The sequence below is a fragment of the Anopheles arabiensis genome, chromosome 2, assembly GCF_016920715.1.
Source record: "Anopheles arabiensis isolate DONGOLA chromosome 2, AaraD3, whole genome shotgun sequence".
In the NCBI taxonomy this organism is placed as follows: Eukaryota; Metazoa; Arthropoda; class Insecta; order Diptera; family Culicidae; genus Anopheles; species Anopheles arabiensis.
In genome coordinates, this window is record NC_053517.1 from 90,688,407 (window position 1) to 90,697,782 (window position 9,376).

General features: G+C 44.2%; 1 protein-coding gene across 1 annotated transcript; it reads left to right on the top strand.

Moving 5' to 3' along the window:
- Positions 1-701: 701 nt before the first annotated feature.
- On the top strand, positions 702-5,684 carry LOC120897086 (protein G12). The gene is made up of 4 exons (XM_040301700.1): positions 702-1,127; positions 1,266-1,927; positions 4,940-5,112; positions 5,411-5,684. Exons 1-4 carry the CDS (start codon positions 1,108-1,110, stop codon positions 5,516-5,518), a joined length of 963 nt encoding a protein of 320 aa, XP_040157634.1. The 5' UTR covers positions 702-1,107; the 3' UTR covers positions 5,519-5,684.
- Positions 5,685-9,376: the final 3,692 nt, after the last annotated feature.

Below are 9,376 nucleotides of genomic sequence, written 5' to 3' on the forward strand. Positions count from 1 at the left end.
CCTTATCTCGATTGAAGCTACCTGTGATCTGTTTTCAGTAATTATTTGTTAATTGAATTCTTAGCTCATTTGCATTATTTAAATCGCTGTACATTCTTGATTATTTAGAACACCGTTCCGATCGTATCATTTACAATGTGATTTTAAGAGCCATTAAAGCCATTTCAGTATAACGTTCAACGACGTAAGCTGCACGAAAAATTTATAACTGTACTATAATTAAACCCACCAATACCAAAGGCCACACGGTTTATGAGTCACAGCATCATGATTGCTTCTTGTACAGCTTCTTAAAACGAAAGCACCAAAAAACACAAACAAAAAAGCAAACGTCATCACAGTTCGCTGGCCTTCGAGCAAACAGCCCCATTAAACCTGCACCACCGCAACCATGCCGCACTGCAAGAATCCCCAACGCAGGCAGCGAAAAACGGCCACTTCTTATCGTAAATTGGATAATCGAATCAAACAAACGACGCGTTCGCTCGCTACCAGGTCTACGCGCCGCGGTACCAGGTCGCACTTTCAAACGGCTTATTTACCCAAATCACCCAAAACGGTCAGTTGATTCAATTTAGTGAGCCAATCAACGGAACGCACTTGACGCACGCAGCAGACGTTCGGGCGGCGGCCATGGCGTTGGCCACCAGGGGGCGCAGAAACGCATGCCACGGCGCTGCAGCCGACCGGGCCGGGCGTGCCTATCCGTAGTAGCGTTCGTTCGCTTCATCTCGCGAGTCGTGCACTGTGTACGCGACTACGCCAGCGGATACGTGTCTCAAAAGCCGCACTTTCTCCGCCCGGCACGATTAAAAGTGATCAAACAGAGGCGACATAAAGTAGCGAGAGCGAAAAAAAAAGAGAATAAAAGGCCTCGTAGGCAAAGGCAACATTTCCACCCCCAGCGGTCCCTCTGTATGCAAACAAAGCCATCTTTTCGCTTAGTGATTATGGTGGCGCCGGTTCCGATAGTGGCGTTCGAAAGTGGATCGTGAAAATGAATCGATTCCCGGTGCTGATTTCGACCGGTGGGCGTACCGCTAGCGCGAACACTTTGGACGGTGGAAAGTTATGCGCCTAGTTGCCTCGAGCTTTTAATTGGTGTTTATGCTGGAGCTGGGCAAATAGTGAGTCGGCATAACCAAAAAAAAAAAAAAGCGTGCCAACAACTCTCTCCGGCCAGTGGAAGTGCTTGCGACGGAAGCATATCTTCTTCGAAAATCGAAATCCTTTGTTTTTTTTTCTTTTCTCCCCGTACATCGCAGTCGGTACCGTTCAGAGTTCGTATTAGCGTACAGGCGCAGCGTGCCAAGCGTGCAGTGTCCCAGCGGAAGTGGTTTATTAAATCGCAAATCCTCTTTGCCGTGCCGGGTGCTGGTGTGTTGCTCTAGTGTTGCTAGTTTCCTGTTATCAACATCTCTCTTCTTTCCCCCGGGCCTCAAACCGCTCCAACAATACGTCTTTCTTTCAACAAAGAAATTAACGATGGTTAGTGTCGCGAGTGAACGAACGATCCGGCGGACACTGGTTCCAACGGGCCGCTGGGCACCACTGCTGGCGCTGCTGCTGCTGCTGGCCGAATTGGGCCAAATATTTGGCTACCACATCCGGCACATCGAGGAAGAGCCAAGCCACCAGCTGCAGCAGGATCTGATGGACTTTATCGATCTCGTACCGTTCGAGGATGTGCAGCGGCTGATGCAGTACTACTACCACTACGACGTGGAGGTGGAGAGTGCTTTCGACTACGTGTCGTCCGAGGACTACACGCAGATCCGGCTCGACATAGTGAGCCTGGGCGAGGTGCGCAGCTTTCGCCGCTACCTGGACAGCATCGGCTTTAGCGTGGAGAAGGTGTGGACCGAGCTGAACAAGCGCTTCGATGCGGACGACATCTTTGCCGAGCCGGACGAAAGCGTCAGGATGTGTGAGTATTTGCGGGAAAGGGCTTGCCTAGGCAAGCAAATCTTGAAATCACACACCGTACCGCTAGGAGAACCATTTACCGGGAAGCTGTATCCCAGCAGAAGGATTAAACTCAGTTGTTCTTCGCTCAGCAGCGCTTAGTCCGGCACTCGTTTCCGTAGAAAGCTTTCCAATTATACATCCGATTGAACATTATGCACCAAGATAAATAAGTGCAGCTCAGGACTTTCGTGGAATCGGTGCCAGTTTCAATTATCCTATTACAAACCGATAACAACCCTTGCAACTATTATCCGATTCGATTGAGCCATCGATGCCTCAAGATAAAAAGCTCTTTAATTTACTTTCGCATTGTGCGCTGCACAAAGCCTTGCCGCAGTGTCTATTGCCAGAAAAAGTAACTCTTGCACCGGACACATCGACAGGCCGGACTTACATTTCCAGCTCAAGAAGATAGCACCAGAAGATGTCTGCCTGATAAAGGCTGCACAAAGCTATCTTCTTATGCACCGCAAGATCCGCTTTCATGCACAAGGTGCACTTGCCGGCTAGAGCGATTGTGTGCCAGTCAGCAGAAGTAACTTCATTATTCAATCACCCATGAAAGTGCCATTTTACGTGTCGAGCCAACCTGCGCCGCCGCCCGGCGAACGCAAATGCAAACGGTGCCGGAGAGCAGATTTCAATTTAAATTGATTTCACGCCAAGACCGCCCAAAGTCACCGCTCTGCTGCCACCGCCGCCGGAAGTGCATACGTACAATTGTGGCCGCATCTCGGGCAAACACTCGGCCTCGGAAGGCTCGATCACGATAATCATGTTTCGCGTGCGTGTGTGTGTGTGTGTGTGTGTGTGAGTGCCGCCTACCAAAGTTGAATTGGGTGCGCGCTGGACCTCGGTGCTGTGCCGGTTCCTTCAATTCAATCAAGAACAAACGTAAATGCGTCTTCATTTGACACTTCCGTCCTTAGCATCGCTCGGCCGGCATACATTTCCTGCCCCGGGGAGCCGTCGGATATCGAATCAAACGTCCGGAAGTGGACTCGTTTTGGGGGAGGGTGGCATGGAGCCCCGAGGGCGCTACAGCACAAAACCTTGGACGGCGAAATGGAATAATATTCAATTAAATTATTTACGATTTAATCCTGTGCTGATGTTTGCACGAGCGTACCAATGTGTGTGTGTGTAATTGTCTCCACGTTCACCTTATGCACATTCTGCATGTAATGGGTAGAGGCTGTTGCGTATGGTGCACAACATATGGCTAAGTCTTGATCCTTACGGGCTTGAATCGTTTGGCAACCAAGCCGAACAGTACGGTTCACCTGCGTTTTGAGTCAGCAGTTTCGTTGCACAGGCTTCTAAAGGCACGAGAATAATACGTTTGTGTGTGTGCAGCGCGCTCTTCAACATGGTTGTACAGCCACGATTATGTAGAAACAGAGTTCGCAAACATTGAGCAGTGAGCAGCAACAGTGTGGTACAAAAATGTTTTAGTTTTCTCCAAAAAAGAAAAGACATTCAGACGAATTGCTTTCTTTGCACTCCACAATAAATATAACACATTGTTTTCCCCGAACTCCAGGGGTTTCCTTGATGCCTAGACGTGCCCTGCTCACTCTAATAATTATTGAATTTTTACCTGTGATACAAAGGCAATTTTTAAAGCTAGCGACATTATTGCTAAGTTCCTACGCTTTTTGTCTTGCCGTAAATGATGTACCATTGGTTTATTGTTGTTTGTTTCAAAGAAAAACATCTAATTGATGCTTCATTTCCTTATTTTAATTATAGATTTTCCTAACTCTCTTTTATTTTGTTGTCAATTCTGTCTAAGAAAAATAATTGTCAAACTTGTGGCCAAGCAAAGTCGATACTTTATTGCCTGTCGGTGCGTCTAGTGTGTTTTTACAATACTTCAAATGGCATTCAAAATGGACAACGTTCATTGCCAAAAATTTTCCCTTTTCGCCAACCCACCTGTATTCTGTCAGGTCATCTTGGTCCAAAGGAAAAAAGCAGATTATCGAACAACGAATAATAAAGTACAATAATAAAAATACCTGATAGCTGTATCATAAAGGCATACGCCTCTCATTGAAGCTGAAATTGTAAATAACTAAAACAGCCTAAAATCTTGGGTTTAAAATAGAAATGGCAATGATTACCCAAATGAAAGCATTTTATCAGTACATTAGAAAATGTTGCACGAATTAAACATGAAAAGTAAGCCACTATTGTGAGCAACACTGTGGAAGCCATAATTCCTCGACGGCAGCACTGAGCTTGATTGTCATAAACATAAAACCGCAACGATCCCTGGGCTGATCGGGGCAAAACCCCACCGGCCGTTGGTTGATGACAATTTGGTTGATTGTATTTGGTGACGCTGATGAAAGTTGTGACGATTGCATTTCGGAAACCAAAGACCCCGGCCCTGGGCACCACAGCGCACCCTTCCTCTGTCCGCCGCCAGCAAATCCAGGATGCAGCAGAGCAAGATGCCTTGCTGGCCGGCAGGCAAAAGCTAATGAAGCTTTCCCTTTCGGACATTTCAACGTGGCTCGCAGCAGCCAACCCAAGCGCACTTAATACATCCCCGCGCTTCGGTGTGGTGCAGCGTTGCGAGCGTATGACAAAATGGTCAACACGGAGAATGCACCGAACTCGGGCATCAGTTGCCCGAACAGTGAACCGTTGCCGAGTGTAGCAAATTAAATTATTAATCAATTACTGTTTGCTATCGAGCAGTTGCGCTAACAAGCGTCCAAGGCACAACCAATCATGCGGAGTGGGAAAACGAAACGCATCGGCAATACATTTACCACAGGCGAATCGTAGTAAAAGTCAAATTGTTCCTATCGCCGACCACCGTTGACGGAGGTCTTAAACCCCAAACAAGCCTGTAGCAAAGGAGAAAAAATACAAACACAACAAAAAAGCTACTTCAAGCATGCTTACCAATACCTTTCCCATGTTGATCCTTTTCCTTCCCGCGCTGTGTCGATTGCAGTAAATCTCACCACCAGAGGATTGAATGGATTAGTCGATGACATATTGGCGCTGCTGCCGCAGGACGAAATAATCCTACTATTCTTCGACAAGCTGGAAACGAGCAACGACTTTTCCTTCTTCTTCGAGCAGATCGGTAGCGGAGAGTTCGAGAACGTCCTTAACACGCTGCAGGTAGGTTGCAACAGCTCTCGTCACCTAACGCTTCCATTCCCCTACCTTTAGTTTAGCTTCGATCATTCAATCAACGATATTGTGGTTGTCCCCTCCCAGTCCTGTATTCCTTACCTTCCATTACTTAATGCAACAAATGCCCAAAAGGCACGCACACGACTAGGGAATAACATGTTCCTTTTTGGCCCGAAATAGATTGTTATCCTCGTGCCACAAAAACTCGTTGCGTTCATATTTGTGATACATTTTGATCGAAATTTCTTACACCCTTCCTTGCTTTGTTTGCGGTTCCCTTCAGTCCTCCCAGCAGCTGCGGATACTTCTCTGGAGACTTCAGCGGCACGGATTCGATATTCCCGGTTGGATTCAGCTCGTCCAGAAGTATTTCAGTTTCAGCAGTTTCTGACACTCGACATGGCAAGAAAAGCTGGGCACAGCTGGACAGCAGCACATGAAAACATTCCTCTTTTCATGTATCGTTGTGTTTGAAATAGTAATAAAGACGTGCTTCCGAAATAGTTTTGTAAGGTTTCGGTTCAATGGGTGAAAATAAAGCAAATTGAAACACAAAAGTAACATGACAAGACATCATTTTAAACAATAACATTTGCTGGAGTCATTAACTAATGCAGTTGGATTTCTGATAAATTATCTTATCGGATATTTTGATTAAGTATTATTTAATAAGTTTGAGAAATCCGCCTATTCAAGCTAATTACAATACTTCCAGAATGTTTTACTCTTTTGTGTAGAGTGACTTGGTCAATAGCTAAATCTGATAATCAGCATAACAATATTTCCAAGACAATAATTTTGGTTGCTTATAAGACATAAAACTTACTAATCCGTTCTTTCCGAATAAAAAAAGACATAAAACTTTGATTTTAAACTAACAACACCTCATCATGTTTAAAATATGTCCTAACAAGTTTTTTCAACACTTCACTTTAACCCAAAGAAACTTTAAATAGGTGAATAAAATGGCATTTTATTACTCTCATTAAGTGATTCTGCATGACACATTACGCAAAGTCGCATTTAATTTCATTTACTTCGTCGTTCTACGATGCCTCTCTGTTTGTATATCATTAACGAGCTTAGCAGCAGCCAGGAGAGAAGACAATATCCAGGACGAGAGAGCTACGATCACAAGAATCTGTGCGGGTTTCGGCAAAAGCCCTTGAAACAAGTTTCTGTTTCATTTCCATTCACAACAAATGCGCTTTGCATGGTACTTTGCACAGGGTTACCTAATAGACTTGACACAGTTTTAATCTTAATTTGATTCTTCATATTATCGCTCATATAAATTCTAGAAGCAAGCATTGTTTGTGGGATACCGGCTCTAATCATTTCGTGCTGTGAATCATTTCGGATTGAAAGCAGAGCTTAAACACACCCCTGCATCCCTGCATTACTTAAGAAACAAGTGGAAAAATCGTTCACCTTCCTTTAGCCTCACAACGTAGCAAAAGTTCGTCGCGCGTATTGTTCAAACTCCACTCTAAGGCGGGTGGAAACTTGATCAAAAGCGCGTGTGACGGGGACGGTACCAGATATTCTGTTCGTTGTGTGTTCCCTTCCCTGAGAGGGGTTAAAATGTTTGCCTCCGGTAAACACCTACCCGCATGACTCTGCGCTGTTGAGCGCAGAAATATAAACTGGTTCACCACCTCATCGGCGACCCGCGTTGACAGTTTGCTCTAATAAACTGTAAACAAATCCTTCGTAAAGAAAGCGAAGCACACGGCAAGCGTAAGAAAGCGGAAGAGGGTTAACTAATTCATGAAACTACCAAGTGCAAGCCATTAACCCTATTTTCTCGCTTGTGTTTTCCACCCCATTTCTCATAAACGCATCTTCTGCGCTCAGGAATTAGTGGGCGATGCAAAATAAAAATATATAAAAAATAACCTGCTCCAAGCGGTAAAGTTTTTCTACTCTCAAGTGCTTTCCAAGTAGAGAATGGGAAAAATGGTTCCCTTGCTTTTTGCAGTCTCTCTCTCAACCCTATCATTCCGAGTCCGAGGACGTTTGCTGGGATATGTACCGTACAGCAGCCATAAGCTTAGTTTACCCTTTTCCAGTTAATCCGGCAAGCAAGCTTGTTAAGTCTATATAATGGTATATGCGTCATCAGACGCGGTCTGAGTATCTTTATTCGAGGGGCAGCATTAACCCGGAAGCTTTCAGCTCCATCGCGCAAGGAATTATAAGGGAAATTTTACAGAAGAGAACTCCCGCGTTAGGGGTGCTTTACTCAATTTATTATTATTTTAAGAGAGGTGTAAACTCGCCAGTACGGCTCAAGTGCATTCCATTGGAATAAGAGGGATGCAAATGAGCGACCTACTGCACCACATCTCCACGTCTCTTTGCACCATGCACGGAACGGACTCGACAGCTTCCATGTATAATGCTTTCGGAACGCGTCCTCTACTCTCTGTGTGACTTTGTCTTTCGGTTTAATAAACTTACAAGATTCAACTGTCAATAGCAAAACGGTGAAATTAAACAAGAAGCTGCTCACAGCACCGAATCCAGCAACGAGCACGATCGAAATCACTTTCTGGCGTATCACAAAACCCTAAGGATAGGAATGGGCGCATCCGTTCCGGCGCCGTAGATTAAACATTGACTGCAGGGACTGCCGGGTTTTGTCGAAAATGAAAATTATTTGCAGACAAAAAACAGCAGACTTCACTCGGACATGATGCCGGCACGCTTGATGTTGTTATCATCCCGCTTGACAAACTGGACCTGTATTTAATGTGAATTCTAGTGTGTTTGTCAAACAACAATATCAACTTCGTACAGCTCGTGGTGTAATTAAAAGCCGAGGAAAGGAAAAGCCAGCGTTCGTCAAAGCAAACAAAAAATGTCAGCGGTTTGGTTTGTCAGAGAAAAGGCGAAAGGAAACACCAACACACACACACACACCCACACCAGTTGAGGGTATTAAACAGTGGCAGGGGCAGTTGGATGTACACGAGTAGGCAATGCTACGATTCTGGTAAAAATATAGAACTTTCTTTGTTTTAATTAATAGCGACCGGAGCGAAAGATACAAGCACGCCAAATCCTTAGACTGACGGTAATAACGATTTATGCTTGTACAGGAATTATTATAAATCTTGAGCAACAATATGTATTCCTGTACAGTATGTACTTAAACTCTTCCAGATGCAAACAAACAGTTTTGCTATTTGCTATTTATCACGCTTATTCTATATACCAATCCTAGTTTCTAGAGTATATCTTTTCGTTACATCAGGACAAATGATCGCTGTCTGATAGTTAGTTTCTACCTTCAATCCTGTTTCATCACTTTTTAACTAAGAATAAGCATAACTATTATTCAATGATGGAATGAATAGATTTTGATTTAAAAATGAGCCAAACTTAAAAAACTAACCAAGAAAAGACAATAAAGTGAAAAAGTCAATAAAAACCCATTCATTCTCATACAACTTACTGCTTCACACTTATGCGATTGAAAATTAAAAACCATGCAGCAGTTCGTAGTCTCCCTCTGCTCTATGCTTCATGTTCTGTTACTCTTGCCAAAAGACTGTTTCTGCTGAAAGTCAACCCAAAAAAGTGTTCTACCACATCGTCCTTAAAAAGAGGCAGCAACATTTCAAGCACTCCAACTGCAAAACAAGGGCTGTAGCCCTACGAGAGAAACACACAACAAAAAGCTTATTTCATTTTGTGGAGATTTCTTTCCTACCCGTTGAAACAAGTATAAAGCGCAAAAGCGCGACCCAAAAAATTGCACGATAGCGTAGCAAACAACCAACAGGGTGAAGCATAAGGTGGGAAAGTAAACGTTGTACTTTATGAAAACATCATTTACCCAATTTAACTCACATCGAGCGAACATTATCGCGGCCAGGGAACCGGTATTTAGAAAGGAGCTCGACAAAAAGCAAAAAAGCAGTTCCAGCTACTTCACTGTTTTGTCCGTGCAATCAAATCACTTCCGCAAAAGGGTTTCATGGCCCTTTGAAAGTGATGAAATTTTAAGTGTGTTTTTGTTAGTTGGATGATAGTTTGTGATGTGAAGGATAACCGATGATGCGGCGATGAAAATCAATCGCTAGTGCTTAGTCGCTTTCACACACCAAGCTGATGAGCACAACGGGAAATGAAAGCTCTGACACATATCAGCGGCACGAGCTATCCTTTGCTAATAAAGGAAAACATCGGTTTTTCCCTTCTATCGTTTAACGACAATGAACAGCTCCCGTTACGATGAGAA